This window comes from Gymnogyps californianus, chromosome 2, assembly GCF_018139145.2.
Source record: "Gymnogyps californianus isolate 813 chromosome 2, ASM1813914v2, whole genome shotgun sequence".
NCBI classification, from domain to species: Eukaryota; Metazoa; Chordata; class Aves; order Accipitriformes; family Cathartidae; genus Gymnogyps; species Gymnogyps californianus.
In genome coordinates, this window is record NC_059472.1 from 912,239 (window position 1) to 933,063 (window position 20,825).

At 56.4% G+C, this 20,825-nt stretch overlaps 3 protein-coding genes across 3 annotated transcripts; all 3 read left to right on the top strand.

Moving 5' to 3' along the window:
• Positions 1–4,656: 4,656 nt before the first annotated feature.
• Positions 4,657–5,270, top strand: LOC127029933 (feather keratin-like). The gene is made up of 2 exons (XM_050915764.1): positions 4,657–4,738; positions 4,948–5,270. The coding sequence occupies exon 2, from the start codon at positions 4,968–4,970 to the stop codon at positions 5,268–5,270; it is 303 nt and encodes a 100-aa protein (XP_050771721.1). The 5' UTR covers positions 4,657–4,738; positions 4,948–4,967.
• Positions 5,271–10,075: 4,805 nt separating this feature from the next.
• On the top strand, positions 10,076–10,688 carry LOC127029935 (feather keratin-like). The gene is made up of 2 exons (XM_050915766.1): positions 10,076–10,157; positions 10,366–10,688. The coding sequence occupies exon 2, from the start codon at positions 10,386–10,388 to the stop codon at positions 10,686–10,688; it is 303 nt and encodes a 100-aa protein (XP_050771723.1). The 5' UTR covers positions 10,076–10,157; positions 10,366–10,385.
• A 4,812-nt stretch (positions 10,689–15,500) lies between these two features.
• On the top strand, positions 15,501–16,114 carry LOC127029934 (feather keratin-like). Its single transcript, XM_050915765.1, has 2 exons — positions 15,501–15,582; positions 15,792–16,114. Exon 2 carries the CDS (start codon positions 15,812–15,814, stop codon positions 16,112–16,114), a length of 303 nt encoding a protein of 100 aa, XP_050771722.1. The 5' UTR covers positions 15,501–15,582; positions 15,792–15,811.
• The last annotated feature ends 4,711 nt before the right edge of the window (positions 16,115–20,825 follow it).

A 20,825-nucleotide genomic window follows, 5' to 3' on the forward strand; every position in this document is an offset into this window, starting at 1 on the left:
CCAGCCCGGGCTGCCTGCAAACACGGCCCACGTACCTCCTCCTCTCCTCCCACTTCCTGCTTGGCATCGCCCCTTCGCCTATGTCCACTACTCTCCGCTGCAACCACCTTCTCACAAGCCAAAGACCATCGCGGGACCTCTGGCGGGCTGCTCCCACTGTGCGGCAGGAAGACCTCGGTGCTCTGGCAAAACCTACTGCAAGCAAAGGACCTCGGCTGATGGTCGCCCTACTTGCACCTCACACCGCCTCCCTTCCGCTTGCCGCTCCTGCCTTTTCACTCTTTTGCCTCTAGTAATAAAGTTCTCCTGCATCCCAGCCTCAGACGCCTCCTCTTCCTTTCTTCTCCCAAGCCTCTTCCAACTGCACCCGCCACAAAGCCAGGGCTCAACAGGCCATCGGGCTGGGTGGAAAAGGGCCACAAGACCTCTCCTAGGAAATAGGCCCCCCCCAACACCACCACCACCACATACCGGCACCTGGGGGGCTTTCAGAACGTGACACAAGCCCATCACTGGCTCAAGCAAAGGCTTCAACGTGACAACGCTCTCCTGCGCACGCCTCTGATGAAGTCACAGCCACACTTGGCTGACTCTCTTCCCCAGCATGACTCTCCGGCCCTCCCACCAAACCGATTCACAGAACCATTTAGGTCGGCAGGAACCTCTGGAGGGCATGCGCTTCAACCCTCCTGCCCAAGCAGGGCCAGCTAGAGCAGGTTGTGCGGGACCACGGCCACTCGGGTTTGCAGGATCTCCAAGGATGGAGACTCCACCACCTCTTCCACTCTTTGACCACCTTCACACAGAATCGCACGCACCCTCCCACATGGGACCATACCAGTGCTGAGGAAAGAGGAAGGATCACCTCCCTCAACCTGCTAGCAACACTTTTCTGAATGCCCCCCTGGAGACTGGTGGCCCCTTTTCCCGCAAGGGTTCAGTGCCACCTCATGGTCCATTTGTTCTCCACCAGCACCACAAGGTCCTTCTCTGCTAAGCTCCTTTCTGTGCAATTGGCCCCCAGCCAGTCCTTCTACCTGGGCTGACTCCTCCCCAGAAACAGGACTTTGCACCTCCCCTTGCTCAACCCCATGAGATTCCTCTGCGTCCAGTGCAAGGAAATCAGGTCGCTCCCCCAGCATTTGTGGGTTCCAACCATCTTTCCCCATGGACTTAGGCACATCCACTTAGACAATCGCCCTTTCTGCGGGGCAGCCGTGAGTCCACCTGACTCATGGCACCCCCAGCCCAGCCCTGCATTGACCCACCTTGCCTCTTGCCCGCCAGGCACTCCAGCACCCATCAACACAGAAGCACAGATACCCTTCCTACCTCACCTCCTCTTCCTCACCAACAAGCACTGCTCGCACAGTGAACAACCCTCAAGACACTCATCTTCGCTGAACGTGGGCACGTCTGGGGAGGTCCTTGCTGACTGGAAGCTAGCCAACCTTATTCCCATTTATAAAAAGGGAATGAGGGTAGGGCCAGGAAACTGCAGACCTGTTAGTCTAACCGCACTACCTGGAAAAATTATGGAGAAGATCCTACTGGGTGCAACTCCAAGGCATTTAAAGGACAATGCAATCATCGGGCACAGACAACACGCGTTCACTAAGGGAAAGTCCTGCCTGACTAATCTGATGGCCTTCTACGACAAGGTCACCTGCCTCGTGGAGGAAGGGAAGGCGGTGGATGTAGTTTTCCTGGAGTTTAGGAAGGCTTTTGATCCTGTCTCTCACAGCATCCTTCTGGACAAGTCGTCCAGCTGGGAGATGAGCAGGTGCAGGGTGTGCTGGGTGAAGAACTGGCTGAAGGGCACGGCTCAAAGGGTCCCAGTGAACGGGGCTACATCTGGCTGGCGACCAGTCACCAGCGGTGTTCCTCAGGGCTCCACTCTAGGGCCAGTTCTCTTCAAGGTTTTCATCAATGATCTGCATGCAGGAGTGGATTGCACCATTAGCAAACTTGCTGATGATACCAAACTGGGAGGAGCTGCTGATTCTCTTGAGGGACAAGAAGCCTTGCAGAAGGATCTAGATCGATTGGAGCACTGGGCAACCATCAACGGCATGAAGTTGAACAAGAACAAAGGCCACATTCTGCACCTGGACAGAGCAATGTGGGACACAAGTACAGAGTGGGAGAGGAGTGGCTGGAGAGCAGCCCTGCAGAAAGGGATCTGGGGGGGCTGGCTGACAGCAGCCTCCATAGGAGTCAGCAGCGTGCCCTGGCAGCCAAGAGGGCAAACCTGTGTCCCGATGTGCGTCAAACGCAGTATAACCAGCCAGTGAAAAGAGGTGATTATCCCGCTGTATTCAGCGTTGGTGCGGCCTCACCTTGAGTACTGCGCGCAGTCCTGGGCCCCACCATTTAAGAAGGATGTTAAGGTCCTTGAATGCGTCCAGAGGAGGGCAACAAAGTTGGTGGAAGGGCTGGAAGGCATGTCCTATGAGGAGCAGCTGAGGACAGTGCCCTTAATAATAGACTTTCAGTTTTGGTCAGCCCTGAAGTGCTCAGGCGGTTGGACTAGATGACCATTGTAGGTCCCTGCCAACTGGACTCTTCTAGTCTAGTCTAGTCTAGCCTTCTTCTGGTCTACTCTAGTCTAGTCTATTCTGCTTCACCAACCTTTTGCCATGCAAACATCACCTCAGGGTTCTCAGGTGCACAGTCCCGTGCAGCATGCACGCCTCCCGTTTCCCCTCCGCTACGTCCAATCCCACTCTGGCCCCGCAAACACTGCGCAGAGAAATGGCCAGCCAATCAGGAGGCACCTAACAACCTGCCAAGCAGGGGGCGGCTGACAGGCCCCAGCTGCTGCAGAAGCTCCCACAAGTTTCCAGAAGGCGCCTGTCAGGACCCCAAAATCAACACCTCCGGTACAATAAATAGATACTCTTCACCAAACGGCCCCCAAAAAACTGCTGGGAGGCGTGGGGGGTGAACGAGGGAACCAATGGGTAGAAATGCTGCCAAAAACCAAACCAAATGCCTCACACCAAAAGAATTAGGGGCACTGAGGAGCACGTGCAGGAACAAGCCTCTGACCCTGCTCTGCTGTGAAGATGGGGCTCTGTGGGGGGTTGATCTTGGCTGGACGCCAGGTACCCACCAAGCTGCTCTATCACTCCCCTTCCTCAACTGGATAAGGGGAGAAGAATACGATCAAAGGCTCCCGAGTCGAGAGAAGAACAGGGAGATCACTCACCAATTACCGTCACGGGCAAAACAGGCTGGACTCGGGGAACTTAATTTATTGCCAATCAAAAGTCAGAGTGGGATAAGGAGAAATAAAAACAAATCTTAAAACACCTTCCCCCCACCCCTCCCTTCTTCCAGGCTCAACTTCGCTCCCAAATTCTCTACCCCCTCCCGCCGAGCGGCGCAGGGGGATGGGGAATGGGGGTTGCGGTCAGTTCACCACACGTCGTCTCTGCCGCTCCTTCCTCCTCACGCTCTTAGCCTGCTCCAGTGAGGGGTCCCTCCTACAAGAGACAGACCTTCGCTAACTTCTCCAATGTGGCTCCTTCCCGCGGGCTGCAGTTCTTCACAAACTGTTCCAGCATGGGTCCTTTCCACGGCCTGCACTCCTTCAGGAACGGACTGCTCCAGCGCGGGTCCCCCGTGGGGTCACAGGTCCTGCCAGAAAACCTGCTCCAGCGCGACCTCTCCACGGGGTCACAGCCTCCTTCGAGCGCATCCACCTGCTCCGGCGTGGGGTCCTCCACGGGCTGCAGGTGGATATGTGCTCCACTGTGGACCTCCACAGGCTGCAGGGGGACAACCTGCTTCACCATCGTCTTCACCACGGGCTGCAGGGGAATCTGCTCCGGCGACTGCAAAACCTCCTCCCCCTCCTTCTTCACCGACCTTGGTGTCTGCGGAGTTCTTTCTCTCACACATTCGCCCGCCTATCTTCTGGCTGCTCTTGCCCAGCAGTTTTTTCCCCTTCTTAACTATGTTCTCACAGAGGCGTTACCACCCTAGCTGATTGGCTCGGGTTTGGCCAGCGGCGAGTTCGTCTCGGAGCAGGCTGGCACCGGCTCTGTCGCACATGGGGGAAGCTTCGGGCATCTTCTCACAGAAGCCACCCCGGCAGCCCCCTTGCTACCAAAGCCTTGCGACGTAAACCCAATACACCCAGCGACAACCTTACAAGCAAGAAGGGCACCAAGACACCCACAGAGCACACCCAACGGGAAAGGCCAGGCCTAAAGACAGGCTTAGCGAGCTGGCAGCAAGGCAGCGAGGGACCGAACGCGATGGAAGGGGCAGCCCTTCACGCCCAGCGCATCTCCAAAGCCCAGACCAGCCTTCCAGGGCTGCCAGGAAATGGGGCCCCTCTTCACAACGCACCCGCAAACCACACCACACGAGTGCCACGGGATGACCTCACTGACGACACCCCACCTCTCCTCTGCTTTGGTCGCGTCTGCCGAATGCCCTGACACACACCTCCCATGCAAAGCCTCCCAAATACCTATCTCACTTAAAAGCTGCCGCCAGGGCCACAGGGCCACATCCTCAAGAGGAGGACATGAACAAGGAGCGTTGTGGGAAGGAAAACACACCCCACCTCATTACTCGCCAGGCTGTGGCATGCAAGAGCTGCTTGCTGCAAAATGCTGTCATGCGCAAAGGCTGTCCCACCCCTCAGGGATCAGCATAAAAGCCAGCCCAGAGCCTCTCTCCCTCACACGCTTCTCCTGACGCCTTCTCCTCCGCGGTCAACAAGGTGAGCCTGAACCCCCTTCCCCTCCTTCTCCTCCAGCGCCTGGCCTCTCGCTTCCAGCACGCTCTGTCCCCAGCCTCAGCAGCCCTGACGCCTCCCCACCGCCACGCTCCCCACAGCCCCACACCAGCCCTCCCCACTCCCTCGCCCTCCTCCATCACCGCCCCTCGCACCCCCACGCCCCTCCGCTTTCTCATCACCCTCTCTTCCAGGGCCCCTCCACACCACAGACATGGCCTGCTACGACCTCTGCCGCCCCTGCGGACCCACCCCGCTGGCTAACAGCTGCAACGAGCCCTGTGTCAGGCAGTGCGAGGACTCCCGCGTCGTCATCCAGCCTTCCACCGTGGTCGTCACCCTCCCAGGACCCATCCTCACCTCCTTCCCCCAGAACACCGCCGTCGGATCCTCCGCATCGGCTGCCGTGGGCAACGTCCTCAGCTCCCAGGGAGTGCCCATCTCCTCCGGTGGCTTCGGCTACGGCTTTGGAGGCCTGGGCTGCTTCAGCGGCGCAAGAGGCTGCTACCCCTGCTAAGGGCCCTCGCCCCCACCCCTGACACAAACCACCCACAGCCTGGAAGCCACGGCATGGATTGAGGACGCACCTCCGGGCTCTTGCTGGCACGTGGACCTGCCGGCCACAGCTCCTCCTCTCAAGGCACCAAGCAAGGAAGCAGGGAAGGGGCCAGCCCGGGCTGCCTGCAAACACGGCCCACGTACCTCCTCCTCTCCTCCCACTTCCTGCTTGGCATCGCCCCTTCGCCTATGTCCACTACTCTCCGCTGCAACCACCTTCTCACAAGCCAAAGACCATCGCGGGACCTCTGGCGGGCTGCTCCCACTGTGCGGCAGGAAGACCTCGGTGCTCTGGCAAAACCTACTGCAAGCAAAGGACCTCGGCTGATGGTCGCCCTACTTGCACCTCACACCGCCTCCCTTCCGCTTGCCGCTCCTGCCTTTTCACTCTTTTGCCTCTAGTAATAAAGTTCTCCTGCATCCCAGCCTCAGACGCCTCCTCTTCCTTTCTTCTCCCAAGCCTCTTCCAACTGCACCCGCCACAAAGCCAGGGCTCAACAGGCCATCGGGCTGGGTGGAAAAGGGCCACAAGACCTCTCCTAGGAAATAGGCCCCCCCAACACCACCACCACCACATACCGGCACCTGGGGGGCTTTCAGAACGTGACACAAGCCCATCACTGGCTCAAGCAAAGGCTTCAACGTGACAACGCTCTCCTGCGCACGCCTCTGATGAAGTCACAGCCACACTTGGCTGACTCTCTTCCCCAGCATGACTCTCCGGCCCTCCCACCAAACCGATTCACAGAACCATTTAGGTCGGCAGGAACCTCTGGAGGGCATGCGCTTCAACCCTCCTGCCCAAGCAGGGCCAGCTAGAGCAGGTTGTGCGGGACCACGGCCACTCGGGTTTGCAGGATCTCCAAGGATGGAGACTCCACCACCTCTTCCACTCTTTGACCACCTTCACACAGAATCGCACGCACCCTCCCACATGGGACCATACCAGTGCTGAGGAAAGAGGAAGGATCACCTCCCTCAACCTGCTAGCAACACTTTTCTGAATGCCCCCCTGGAGACTGGTGGCCCCTTTTCCCGCAAGGGTTCAGTGCCACCTCATGGTCCATTTGTTCTCCACCAGCACCACAAGGTCCTTCTCTGCTAAGCTCCTTTCTGTGCAATTGGCCCCCAGCCAGTCCTTCTACCTGGGCTGACTCCTCCCCAGAAACAGGACTTTGCACCTCCCCTTGCTCAACCCCATGAGATTCCTCTGCGTCCAGTGCAAGGAAATCAGGTCGCTCCCCCAGCATTTGTGGGTTCCAACCATCTTTCCCCATGGACTTAGGCACATCCACTTAGACAATCGCCCTTTCTGCGGGGCAGCCGTGAGTCCACCTGACTCATGGCACCCCCAGCCCAGCCCTGCATTGACCCACCTTGCCTCTTGCCCGCCAGGCACTCCAGCACCCATCAACACAGAAGCACAGATACCCTTCCTACCTCACCTCCTCTTCCTCACCAACAAGCACTGCTCGCACAGTGAACAACCCTCAAGACACTCATCTTCGCTGAACGTGGGCACGTCTGGGGAGGTCCTTGCTGACTGGAAGCTAGCCAACCTTATTCCCATTTATAAAAAGGGAATGAGGGTAGGGCCAGGAAACTGCAGACCTGTTAGTCTAACCGCACTACCTGGAAAAATTATGGAGAAGATCCTACTGGGTGCAACTCCAAGGCATTTAAAGGACAATGCAATCATCGGGCACAGACAACACGCGTTCACTAAGGGAAAGTCCTGCCTGACTAATCTGATGGCCTTCTACGACAAGGTCACCTGCCTCGTGGAGGAAGGGAAGGTGGTGGATGTAGTTTTCCTGGAGTTTAGGAAGGCTTTTGATCCTGTCTCTCACAGCATCCTTCTGGACAAGTCGTCCAGCTGGGAGATGAGCAGGTGCAGGGTGTGCTGGGTGAAGAACTGGCTGAAGGGCACGGCTCAAAGGGTCCCAGTGAACGGGGCTACATCTGGCTGGCGACCAGTCACCAGCGGTGTTCCTCAGGGCTCCACTCTAGGGCCAGTTCTCTTCAAGGTTTTCATCAATGATCTGCATGCAGGAGTGGATTGCACCATTAGCAAACTTGCTGATGATACCAAACTGGGAGGAGCTGCTGATTCTCTTGAGGGACAAGAAGCCTTGCAGAAGGATCTAGATCGATTGGAGCACTGGGCAACCATCAACGGCATGAAGTTGAACAAGAACAAAGGCCACATTCTGCACCTGGACAGAGCAATGTGGGACACAAGTACAGAGTGGGAGAGGAGTGGCTGGAGAGCAGCCCTGCAGAAAGGGATCTGGGGGGGCTGGCTGACAGCAGCCTCCATAGGAGTCAGCAGCGTGCCCTGGCAGCCAAGAGGGCAAACCTGTGTCCCGATGTGCGTCAAACGCAGTATAACCAGCCAGTGAAAAGAGGTGATTATCCCGCTGTATTCAGCGTTGGTGCGGCCTCACCTTGAGTACTGCGCGCAGTCCTGGGCCCCACCATTTAAGAAGGATGTTAAGGTCCTTGAATGCGTCCAGAGGAGGGCAACAAAGTTGGTGGAAGGGCTGGAAGGCATGTCCTATGAGGAGCAGCTGAGGACAGTGCCCTTAATAATAGACTTTCAGTTTTGGTCAGCCCTGAAGTGCTCAGGCGGTTGGACTAGATGACCATTGTAGGTCCCTGCCAACTGGACTCTTCTAGTCTAGTCTAGTCTAGCCTTCTTCTGGTCTACTCTAGTCTAGTCTATTCTGCTTCACCAACCTTTTGCCATGCAAACATCACCTCAGGGTTCTCAGGTGCACAGTCCCGTGCAGCATGCACGCCTCCCGTTTCCCCTCCGCTACGTCCAATCCCACTCTGGCCCCGCAAACACTGCGCAGAGAAATGGCCAGCCAATCAGGAGGCACCTAACAACCTGCCAAGCAGGGGGCGGCTGACAGGCCCCAGCTGCTGCAGAAGCTCCCACAAGTTTCCAGAAGGCGCCTGTCAGGACCCCAAAATCAACACCTCCGGTACAATAAATAGATACTCTTCACCAAACGGCCCCCAAAAAACTGCTGGGAGGCGTGGGGGGTGAACGAGGGAACCAATGGGTAGAAATGCTGCCAAAAACCAAACCAAATGCCTCACACCAAAAGAATTAGGGGCACTGAGGAGCACGTGCAGGAACAAGCCTCTGACCCTGCTCTGCTGTGAAGATGGGGCTCTGTGGGGGGTTGATCTTGGCTGGACGCCAGGTACCCACCAAGCTGCTCTATCACTCCCCTTCCTCAACTGGATAAGGGGAGAAGAATACGATCAAAGGCTCCCGAGTCGAGAGAAGAACAGGGAGATCACTCACCAATTACCGTCACGGGCAAAACAGGCTGGACTCGGGGAACTTAATTTATTGCCAATCAAAAGTCAGAGTGGGATAAGGAGAAATAAAAACAAATCTTAAAACACCTTCCCCCCACCCCTCCCTTCTTCCAGGCTCAACTTCGCTCCCAAATTCTCTACCCCCTCCCGCCGAGCGGCGCAGGGGGATGGGGAATGGGGGTTGCGGTCAGTTCACCACACGTCGTCTCTGCCGCTCCTTCCTCCTCACGCTCTTAGCCTGCTCCAGTGAGGGGTCCCTCCTACAAGAGACAGACCTTCGCTAACTTCTCCAATGTGGCTCCTTCCCGCGGGCTGCAGTTCTTCACAAACTGTTCCAGCATGGGTCCTTTCCACGGCCTGCACTCCTTCAGGAACGGACTGCTCCAGCGCGGGTCCCCCGTGGGGTCACAGGTCCTGCCAGAAAACCTGCTCCAGCGCGACCTCTCCACGGGGTCACAGCCTCCTTCGAGCGCATCCACCTGCTCCGGCGTGGGGTCCTCCACGGGCTGCAGGTGGATAGGTGCTCCACTGTGGACCTCCACAGGCTGCAGGGGGACAACCTGCTTCACCATCGTCTTCACCACGGGCTGCAGGGGAATCTGCTCCGGCGACTGCAAAACCTCCTCCCCCTCCTTCTTCACCGACCTTGGTGTCTGCGGAGTTCTTTCTCTCACACATTCGCCCGCCTATCTTCTGGCTGCTCTTGCCCAGCAGTTTTTTCCCCTTCTTAACTATGTTCTCACAGAGGCGTTACCACCCTAGCTGATTGGCTCGGGTTTGGCCAGCGGCGAGTTCGTCTCGGAGCAGGCTGGCACCGGCTCTGTCGCACATGGGGGAAGCTTCGGGCATCTTCTCACAGAAGCCACCCCGGCAGCCCCCTTGCTACCAAAGCCTTGCGACGTAAACCCAATACACCCAGCGACAACCTTACAAGCAAGAAGGGCACCAAGACACCCACAGAGCACACCCAACGGGAAAGGCCAGGCCTAAAGACAGGCTTAGCGAGCTGGCAGCAAGGCAGCGAGGGACCGAACGCGATGGAAGGGGCAGCCCTTCACGCCCAGCGCATCTCCAAAGCCCAGACCAGCCTTCCAGGGCTGCCAGGAAATGGGGCCCCTCTTCACAACGCACCCGCAAACCACACCACACGAGTGCCACGGGATGACCTCACTGACGACACCCCACCTCTCCTCTGCTTTGGTCGCGTCTGCCGAATGCCCTGACACACACCTCCCATGCAAAGCCTCCCAAATACCTATCTCACTTAAAAGCTGCCGCCAGGGCCACAGGGCCACATCCTCAAGAGGAGGACATGAAAAAGGAGCGTTGTGGGAAGGAAAACACACCCCACCTCATTACTCGCCAGGCTGTGGCATGCAAGAGCTGCTTGCTGCAAAATGCTGTCATGCGCAAAGGCTGTCCCACCCCTCAGGGATCAGCATAAAAGCCAGCCCAGAGCCTCTCTCCCTCACACGCTTCTCCTGACGCCTTCTCCTCCGCGGTCAACAAGGTGAGCCTGAACCCCCTTCCCCTCCTTCTCCTCCAGCGCCTGGCCTCTCGCTTCCAGCACGCTCTGTCCCCAGCCTCAGCAGCCCTGACGCCTCCCCACCGCCACGCTCCCCACAGCCCCACACCAGCCTCCCCACTCCCTCGCCCTCCTCCATCACCGCCCCTCGCACCCCCACGCCCCTCCGCTTTCTCATCACCCTCTCTTCCAGGGCCCCTCCACACCACAGACATGGCCTGCTACGACCTCTGCCGCCCCTGCGGACCCACCCCGCTGGCTAACAGCTGCAACGAGCCCTGTGTCAGGCAGTGCGAGGACTCCCGCGTCGTCATCCAGCCTTCCACCGTGGTCGTCACCCTCCCAGGACCCATCCTCACCTCCTTCCCCCAGAACACCGCCGTCGGATCCTCCGCATCGGCTGCCGTGGGCAACGTCCTCAGCTCCCAGGGAGTGCCCATCTCCTCCGGTGGCTTCGGCTACGGCTTTGGAGGCCTGGGCTGCTTCAGCGGCGCAAGAGGCTGCTACCCCTGCTAAGGGCCCTCGCCCCCACCCCTGACACAAACCACCCACAGCCTGGAAGCCACGGCATGGATTGAGGACGCACCTCCGGGCTCTTGCTGGCACGTGGACCTGCCGGCCACAGCTCCTCCTCTCAAGGCACCAAGCAAGGAAGCAGGGAAGGGGCCAGCCCGGGCTGCCTGCAAACACGGCCCACGTACCTCCTCCTCTCCTCCCACTTCCTGCTTGGCATCGCCCCTTCGCCTATGTCCACTACTCTCCGCTGCAACCACCTTCTCACAAGCCAAAGACCATCGCGGGACCTCTGGCGGGCTGCTCCCACTGTGCGGCAGGAAGACCTCGGTGCTCTGGCAAAACCTACTGCAAGCAAAGGACCTCGGCTGATGGTCGCCCTACTTGCACCTCACACCGCCTCCCTTCCGCTTGCCGCTCCTGCCTTTTCACTCTTTTGCCTCTAGTAATAAAGTTCTCCTGCATCCCAGCCTCAGACGCCTCCTCTTCCTTTCTTCTCCCAAGCCTCTTCCAACTGCACCCGCCACAAAGCCAGGGCTCAACAGGCCATCGGGCTGGGTGGAAAAGGGCCACAAGACCTCTCCTAGGAAATAGGCCCCCCCAACACCACCACCACCACATACCGGCACCTGGGGGGCTTTCAGAACGTGACACAAGCCCATCACTGGCTCAAGCAAAGGCTTCAACGTGACAACGCTCTCCTGCGCACGCCTCTGATGAAGTCACAGCCACACTTGGCTGACTCTCTTCCCCAGCATGACTCTCCGGCCCTCCCACCAAACCGATTCACAGAACCATTTAGGTCGGCAGGAACCTCTGGAGGGCATGCGCTTCAACCCTCCTGCCCAAGCAGGGCCAGCTAGAGCAGGTTGTGCGGGACCACGGCCACTCGGGTTTGCAGGATCTCCAAGGATGGAGACTCCACCACCTCTTCCACTCTTTGACCACCTTCACACAGAATCGCACGCACCCTCCCACATGGGACCATACCAGTGCTGAGGAAAGAGGAAGGATCACCTCCCTCAACCTGCTAGCAACACTTTTCTGAATGCCCCCCTGGAGACTGGTGGCCCCTTTTCCCGCAAGGGTTCAGTGCCACCTCATGGTCCATTTGTTCTCCACCAGCACCACAAGGTCCTTCTCTGCTAAGCTCCTTTCTGTGCAATTGGCCCCCAGCCAGTCCTTCTACCTGGGCTGACTCCTCCCCAGAAACAGGACTTTGCACCTCCCCTTGCTCAACCCCATGAGATTCCTCTGCGTCCAGTGCAAGGAAATCAGGTCGCTCCCCCAGCATTTGTGGGTTCCAACCATCTTTCCCCATGGACTTAGGCACATCCACTTAGACAATCGCCCTTTCTGCGGGGCAGCCGTGAGTCCACCTGACTCATGGCACCCCCAGCCCAGCCCTGCATTGACCCACCTTGCCTCTTGCCCGCCAGGCACTCCAGCACCCATCAACACAGAAGCACAGATACCCTTCCTACCTCACCTCCTCTTCCTCACCAACAAGCACTGCTCGCACAGTGAACAACCCTCAAGACACTCATCTTCGCTGAACGTGGGCACGTCTGGGGAGGTCCTTGCTGACTGGAAGCTAGCCAACCTTATTCCCATTTATAAAAAGGGAATGAGGGTAGGGCCAGGAAACTGCAGACCTGTTAGTCTAACCGCACTACCTGGAAAAATTATGGAGAAGATCCTACTGGGTGCAACTCCAAGGCATTTAAAGGACAATGCAATCATCGGGCACAGACAACACGCGTTCACTAAGGGAAAGTCCTGCCTGACTAATCTGATGGCCTTCTACGACAAGGTCACCTGCCTCGTGGAGGAAGGGAAGGCGGTGGATGTAGTTTTCCTGGAGTTTAGGAAGGCTTTTGATCCTGTCTCTCACAGCATCCTTCTGGACAAGTCGTCCAGCTGGGAGATGAGCAGGTGCAGGGTGTGCTGGGTGAAGAACTGGCTGAAGGGCACGGCTCAAAGGGTCCCAGTGAACGGGGCTACATCTGGCTGGCGACCAGTCACCAGCGGTGTTCCTCAGGGCTCCACTCTAGGGCCAGTTCTCTTCAAGGTTTTCATCAATGATCTGCATGCAGGAGTGGATTGCACCATTAGCAAACTTGCTGATGATACCAAACTGGGAGGAGCTGCTGATTCTCTTGAGGGACAAGAAGCCTTGCAGAAGGATCTAGATCGATTGGAGCACTGGGCAACCATCAACGGCATGAAGTTGAACAAGAACAAAGGCCACATTCTGCACCTGGACAGAGCAATGTGGGACACAAGTACAGAGTGGGAGAGGAGTGGCTGGAGAGCAGCCCTGCAGAAAGGGATCTGGGGGGGCTGGCTGACAGCAGCCTCCATAGGAGTCAGCAGCGTGCCCTGGCAGCCAAGAGGGCAAACCTGTGTCCCGATGTGCGTCAAACGCAGTATAACCAGCCAGTGAAAAGAGGTGATTATCCCGCTGTATTCAGCGTTGGTGCGGCCTCACCTTGAGTACTGCGCGCAGTCCTGGGCCCCACCATTTAAGAAGGATGTTAAGGTCCTTGAATGCGTCCAGAGGAGGGCAACAAAGTTGGTGGAAGGGCTGGAAGGCATGTCCTATGAGGAGCAGCTGAGGACAGTGCCCTTAATAATAGACTTTCAGTTTTGGTCAGCCCTGAAGTGCTCAGGCGGTTGGACTAGATGACCATTGTAGGTCCCTGCCAACTGGACTCTTCTAGTCTAGTCTAGTCTAGCCTTCTTCTGGTCTACTCTAGTCTAGTCTATTCTGCTTCACCAACCTTTTGCCATGCAAACATCACCTCAGGGTTCTCAGGTGCACAGTCCCGTGCAGCATGCACGCCTCCCGTTTCCCCTCCGCTACGTCCAATCCCACTCTGGCCCCGCAAACACTGCGCAGAGAAATGGCCAGCCAATCAGGAGGCACCTAACAACCTGCCAAGCAGGGGGCGGCTGACAGGCCCCAGCTGCTGCAGAAGCTCCCACAAGTTTCCAGAAGGCGCCTGTCAGGACCCCAAAATCAACACCTCCGGTACAATAAATAGATACTCTTCACCAAACGGCCCCCAAAAAACTGCTGGGAGGCGTGGGGGGTGAACGAGGGAACCAATGGGTAGAAATGCTGCCAAAAACCAAACCAAATGCCTCACACCAAAAGAATTAGGGGCACTGAGGAGCACGTGCAGGAACAAGCCTCTGACCCTGCTCTGCTGTGAAGATGGGGCTCTGTGGGGGGTTGATCTTGGCTGGACGCCAGGTACCCACCAAGCTGCTCTATCACTCCCCTTCCTCAACTGGATAAGGGGAGAAGAATACGATCAAAGGCTCCCGAGTCGAGAGAAGAACAGGGAGATCACTCACCAATTACCGTCACGGGCAAAACAGGCTGGACTCGGGGAACTTAATTTATTGCCAATCAAAAGTCAGAGTGGGATAAGGAGAAATAAAAACAAATCTTAAAACACCTTCCCCCCACCCCTCCCTTCTTCCAGGCTCAACTTCGCTCCCAAATTCTCTACCCCCTCCCGCCGAGCGGCGCAGGGGGATGGGGAATGGGGGTTGCGGTCAGTTCACCACACGTCGTCTCTGCCGCTCCTTCCTCCTCACGCTCTTAGCCTGCTCCAGTGAGGGGTCCCTCCTACAAGAGACAGACCTTCGCTAACTTCTCCAATGTGGCTCCTTCCCGCGGGCTGCAGTTCTTCACAAACTGTTCCAGCATGGGTCCTTTCCACGGCCTGCACTCCTTCAGGAACGGACTGCTCCAGCGCGGGTCCCCCGTGGGGTCACAGGTCCTGCCAGAAAACCTGCTCCAGCGCGACCTCTCCACGTTCTCACGGGGTCACAGCCTCCTTCGAGCGCATCCACCTGCTCCGGCGTGGGGTCCTCCACGGGCTGCAGGTGGATAGGTGCTCCACTGTGGACCTCCACAGGCTGCAGGGGGACAACCTGCTTCACCATCGTCTTCACCACGGGCTGCAGGGGAATCTGCTCCGGCGACTGCAAAACCTCCTCCCCCTCCTTCTTCACCGACCTTGGTGTCTGCGGAGTTCTTTCTCTCACACATTCGCCCGCCTATCTTCTGGCTGCTCTTGCCCAGCAGTTTTTTCCCTTCTTAACTATGTTCTCACAGAGGCGTTACCACCCTAGCTGATTGGCTCGGGTTTGGCCAGCGGCGAGTTCGTCTCGGAGCAGGCTGGCACCGGCTCTGTCGCACATGGGGGAAGCCTCGGGCATCTTCTCACAGAAGCCACCCCGGCAGCCCCCTTGCTACCAAAGCCTTGCGACGTAAACCCAATACACCCAGCGACAACCTTACAAGCAAGAAGGGCACCAAGACACCCACAGAGCACACCCAACGGGAAAGGCCAGGCCTAAAGACAGGCTTAGCGAGCTGGCAGCAAGGCAGCGAGGGACCGAACGCGATGGAAGGGGCAGCCCTTCACGCCCAGCGCATCTCCAAAGCCCAGACCAGCCTTCCAGGGCTGCCAGGAAATGGGGCCCCTCTTCACAACGCACCCGCAAACCACACCACACGAGTGCCACGGGATGACCTCACTGACGACACCCCACCTCTCCTCTGCTTTGGTCGCGTCTGCCGAATGCCCTGACACACACCTCCCATGCAAAGCCTCCCAAATACCTATCTCACTTAAAAGCTGCCGCCAGGGCCACAGGGCCACATCCTCAAGAGGAGGACATGAACAAGGAGCGTTGTGGGAAGGAAAACACACCCCACCTCATTACTCGCCAGGCTGTGGCATGCAAGAGCTGCTTGCTGCAAAATGCTGTCATGCGCAAAGGCTGTCCCACCCCTCAGGGATCAGCATAAAAGCCAGCCCAGAGCCTCTCTCCCTCACACGCTTCTCCTGACGCCTTCTCCTCCGCGGTCAACAAGGTGAGCCTGAACCCCCTTCCCCTCCTTCTCCTCCAGCGCCTGGCCTCTCGCTTCCAGCACGCTCTGTCCCCAGCCTCAGCAGCCCTGACGCCTCCCCACCGCCACGCTCCCCACAGCCCCACACCAGCCCTCCCCACTCCCTCGCCCTCCTCCATCACCGCCCCTCGCACCCCCACGCCCCTCCGCTTTCTCATCACCCTCTCTTCCAGGGCCCCTCCACACCACAGACATGGCCTGCTACGACCTCTGCCGCCCCTGCGGACCCACCCCGCTGGCTAACAGCTGCAACGAGCCCTGTGTCAGGCAGTGCGAGGACTCCCGCGTCGTCATCCAGCCTTCCACCGTGGTCGTCACCCTCCCAGGACCCATCCTCACCTCCTTCCCCCAGAACACCGCCGTCGGATCCTCCGCATCGGCTGCCGTGGGCAACGTCCTCAGCTCCCAGGGAGTGCCCATCTCCTCCGGTGGCTTCGGCTACGGCTTTGGAGGCCTGGGCTGCTTCAGCGGCGCAAGAGGCTGCTACCCCTGCTAAGGGCCCTCGCCCCCACCCCTGACACCAACCACCCACAGCCTGGAAGCCACGGCATGGATTGAGGACGCACCTCCGGGCTCTTGCTGGCACGTGGACCTGCCGGCCACAGCTCCTCCTCTCAAGGCACCAAGCAAGGAAGCAGGGAAGGGGCCAGCCCGGGCTGCCTGCAAACACGGCCCACGTACCTCCTCCTCTCCTCCCACTTCCTGCTTGGCATCGCCCCTTCGCCTATGTCCACTACTCTCCGCTGCAACCACCTTCTTACAAGCCAAAGACCATCGCGAGACCTCTGGCGGGCCGCTCCCGCTGTGCGGCAGGAAGACCTCGGTGCTCTGGCAAAACCTACTGCAAGCAAAGCACCTCGGCTGATGGTCGCCCTACAGAGATCCTGCTCTGCTGTGAAGATGGGGCTCCTGCGGGGCTGTATGGCCAGGAGCTGGTGGGGTGGGCTCATTCCCTTGTGCCCCCCTCCTACCTCTCTGCCTCCCAACTCAGGCACTTAAACCCAGACCTGTGGGTACCAAAGGTTTTTGGTTCCCCCTAATTGCTTATCAGCCGTGCTACTCACTCTTTCTTCTTTCTTGTTTTTATTTTTCACTGTCTGTATAAAGGCTTTTCCAATACAGGTGAGCTCTGGGCTGAGAGAGGAGCTCACAGTCTCCAGTGTTATTGGCAGCACTGAAATATTCATCAAAAGCAAATTAAGAGAACATCTGCAGAGCAGCTGGAGTCCAGAGTGCCGGAGAGCTCTGTGCACAGCTGGATCAGCCTCGTTTCAAAGAGGAAGCTTTTGCCTAGGGACAATGCCCTTCCCTAAAATCAAAACCAAACGTCACCTGCCTCGGGGCCGGGCAAGAAGAGGGGGAATGGGTTTGGATGTGTTTGGCCTTGTTATCTGGTGATTTCGTGTAAATAGCACATCCCTCCTCCAGACATGCTTCGTTGGCCTTGAGGGGCTTACTTCAGCTCATCTTAAAGTAATGTCTAATCAATAGAAAACAAACTCAAGTAATACCTGCTCTTATGAGCGATAGTTGTTCACCTTGGAGTTCAGCCCACTTGACATCAACCCTTGGACTGCAATGGGTGCAGGATCTCACCTCCCCGCAGCCCTGCGACATGTCTGAGCAGCCAGGCCCAGCGGGATGTCTGCCTCATGCTTTAGAGCATGTCTCAGCCCAAACTTGCTCCAGAGCCGCTTATTTTGGGCACAGTCAGCTCAGACGGGTTCAAGGGAGCACCGGGAGGAGGCTCATAGCCACATTGACCTCTGCCCAGAGGATGGATTGACCAGCACATGTCTCTCTCACATCCACCCTGGGGAAGCCAGGTACCTTTGGTTTCCCCCTGATCAGTTGTCTGTACCCCATCCTTAGGAGACCCCAAGCCAGGCATACAGCAGGAGGGACGTGCTGGAGGGCACCCTCCCAAGCTGCACGTGAAACAAGTGGCACCTCTCCCAGTGTTTGACTCCCAGTGGGACTCTCAGCCACCCAGCCAGGACCCCGCTCTCAGAGCAGCCCCAAACCCCATCACAGAGCGGTCAGAGCTTGCAGCCATGCATGGCCTTTTCCATTGTTTCCCTCCTTCAAGAGGACTGGACTCGGCAGGGCTGAATGCAAAGTGATGACAGTAAGGACGTTCTTGTGCAGCAGCTGCTCCCAATCCCATGAACTGGGAGTCTGCAAGGGGTCTGATTCATTCCTGTCCCAACCCAAGTCAGAAATTTTCCATTCGAACTGCTCCTGGTTCATATTTCATAGTATGAGAAACCAGCCATCATTAGCAAGAGCAAGGGGGTCTAGGAGAAGCCATGGCTGTTGTGCCCGTTTCCGTCCCAGCCTCCCCCCCTCTGTGGCTCTGCAAGACTGTCCCATGCTTTTGGACAACTCTCCCATTGCCAAGGGGCTGCACGTTGGTGGGAGCAACCCTCAACCCCTGTGGAAACTGGTGGGAGCTGGGCTGCTTGGGACAAAATGGACTTCAGCTGGCCAAAATCATGCATGGAGGGCGGCACAGGCTGTACTGCAGGACATGACCCAGAAAGGGGCTCACTGCTGGTGTGCCATGGCTTTTACATTCAGCCTACGAGAGATTCATATATGATCAATGACTGTCCTCCATGGACGATTAACGGCACCCCCCTTCATATTATTGAACCTGGTAGCTCTGAAAAGTATCTGGGCCTACGTATAGACCCATGGACTGGAATAGCAAAACCAGAACTACTGGAAAAAATAGAGGGATGGTTACAACGGAGTGGGAGGTCTTCTCTGAAGCCATTTTAGAAAGTTGACACCTTGAAAGGCTATACTATTCCACAACTGATTTACTTAGCGGACCAGGCCGATGTAAAGGCTACGTACCTAGGAACAGTTGATCTGGCAATTCAAGCGGCTGTCAAGGAATAGTTATGTCTACCACCAAGTACCTGTGATGCCATCCTGTATTCCAGCACTCAGGATGGAGGCCTGGGTATTACCAGACGCTCGGGATTGATCCCCAGTGTACAGGCCCGAAGACTACATAGAATTGCACAGTCTTTGGATGAGACAGTAAGAGCAATTGTACGACATGAGGGTATTGAGAAGGAATTTGAAAGATTGTGGATTGCAGCAGGAGGAGATAAGGATAAAATTCCATCTATTTGGGACCTGAAAGCAGTTATGGTGATATCAGAGGAGTTAGGTGGTGAGGAACCGGCCTGGGAATGGGAGATGTCCGCTCCAAAAGTGGTTTTTCCGAGACCTTGTAACTGGTGAAAGCAAGAATTTGTGAACTGGACCAAGTTGCTATCCCAGGGCCGTGGAATTTCCAACTTTGAGGATAAAACTGGTAACAACTGGATTGAATATTACAGAGGCATTCCCCATAGAAAGCTCATCACAACATTACAGCTGAGAGCCAGTGTCTACCCCGCAAGAGAATTTTTGGCAAGGGGCAGACATAAGACTCAGATTAAATCGTGTCGGCATTGTCAGGCAGAGGATGAGACCTGTTTCCATATCATTGGATACTGCCCTGTGGTGCAAGATGCTAGGATTGAAAGACATAACCAACTATGCGAATTGCTGGCGGAAGAGGCCAAAAAGAACGAATGGGTAGTATTCCAAGAGCCGTTGCTGAAAGACGAACAAAATGAACTATATAAACGGGACTTGGTATTCCTTAAAGGAGATCTAGCCTTGGTAGTAGACATCACTGTTAGATATGAGAGTAAACTAACATCTTTGGCAGATGCGACGGCAGAAAAATTTAGGAAATATCAACATCTGAAACATCAAGTTCAAGAACTGACGAATGCCGCTACTATCAAATTTATGGGTTTTCCTCTGGGAGCACATGGAAAATGGCATCAAGGCAATTACGAGTTATTAGCAGAACTAGGACTCCCTAGTTCCCGATGGGAAAAGGTTGAGTGTTGTTTATCAAATCGTGTGCTATTTACTTCAGTGGATATTGTACATATATTTGCTAGTCAAGCTCGGACTGTTTTAAGTTCTTAATGAATTGTTATACTGTAACTGTAATTGTATTACTTAATGAATTTTCAATAAACTGATTTTTTATTTTTTATCCTATCCTAACCTGCGTCTACCTAAAAGCATAAAAGAGAACCACAAAACTGAAATCTAAGTGGGAGAGGGATGCTTCGAGCTGGTGTGTCTCACCTGGGCTCCTGGAGCTAGGCCGCAGCCATACAGCATCATCGAGAGCCGGCTTCCACGCTGGGATGGGCTGCATCCGGGCAGTTCATACCCATCTGCCCCACTTTCCTGGGAGGAATGGGGAGGGCAGAGCAGGGAGTGGGGCTGGAGCCAAAACCGGACCAGTTCGAGAGAAAGAGGTCACCCACAAGGAAGCTTTGTTATGGAAACAATGCGTCAGATGAAGCAGCAGTTCTCCGATGACAGTGGGATCTGACCAAGCCACCCAGGCTTTATCCTGCCTGCTGCAAGGTCCTGGGCTGTCCTCTGGTTTATGTTACGCAGAAGATCTGCCCACTTGAGCTAATGGGTCTCCTCCAGGTTTTCATCCTTAACTCACAAGATCTTGCTAGATAATATCAAAAGCCTGGGTGATATTTCATTAACAAGAGAGCCCTGCTCCATCCCACACAGTCACCGCAAGTTTACAGCTCTCCCCTGTGATCTTCCCTCATGCTCTAACATTGCTTTGGTAATTAGCTCCAGAATTAGCATATTTAAATCCAGCACTGTGGTTATTCAGCTGCTGCCACAGCAGCTCCGGCTGTGCCACCTCCCAGCGATTCCTCGGCTGAAAGAGGGGTTACCCCTAATTAGTCTCCGAAGTTTGCAGGATGCAGCAGGAAGCTCTTATCCTCCCACCAGCACCTGGAAAATCTTCCTTGGCCTTTTGCATTTCCGTAGCTCGTCTAATGGATGCCCCATCGTTGGAAGTGTTCAAGGTCAGGTTGGACGGGGCTTTGAGCAACCTGATCTAGTGGGAGATGTCCCTGCCCATGGCAGGGGAGTTGGACTAGATGATCTTTAAAGGTCCCTTCCAACCCAAACCCTTCTATTCTATAATTGTACCATGCGGCGAGCTGGAAGCGTGGATGCAGCTGGATGTGGGGGGGTTGTGATTCATCCCCCTACCTTGAGCCGGTGCAGGTGGAGTGGGACATGCAGGAAACATCAACATGAAGTTTCTTCTTGCCAAACTTTGGTGTCTCATGGAGGATGAAAGA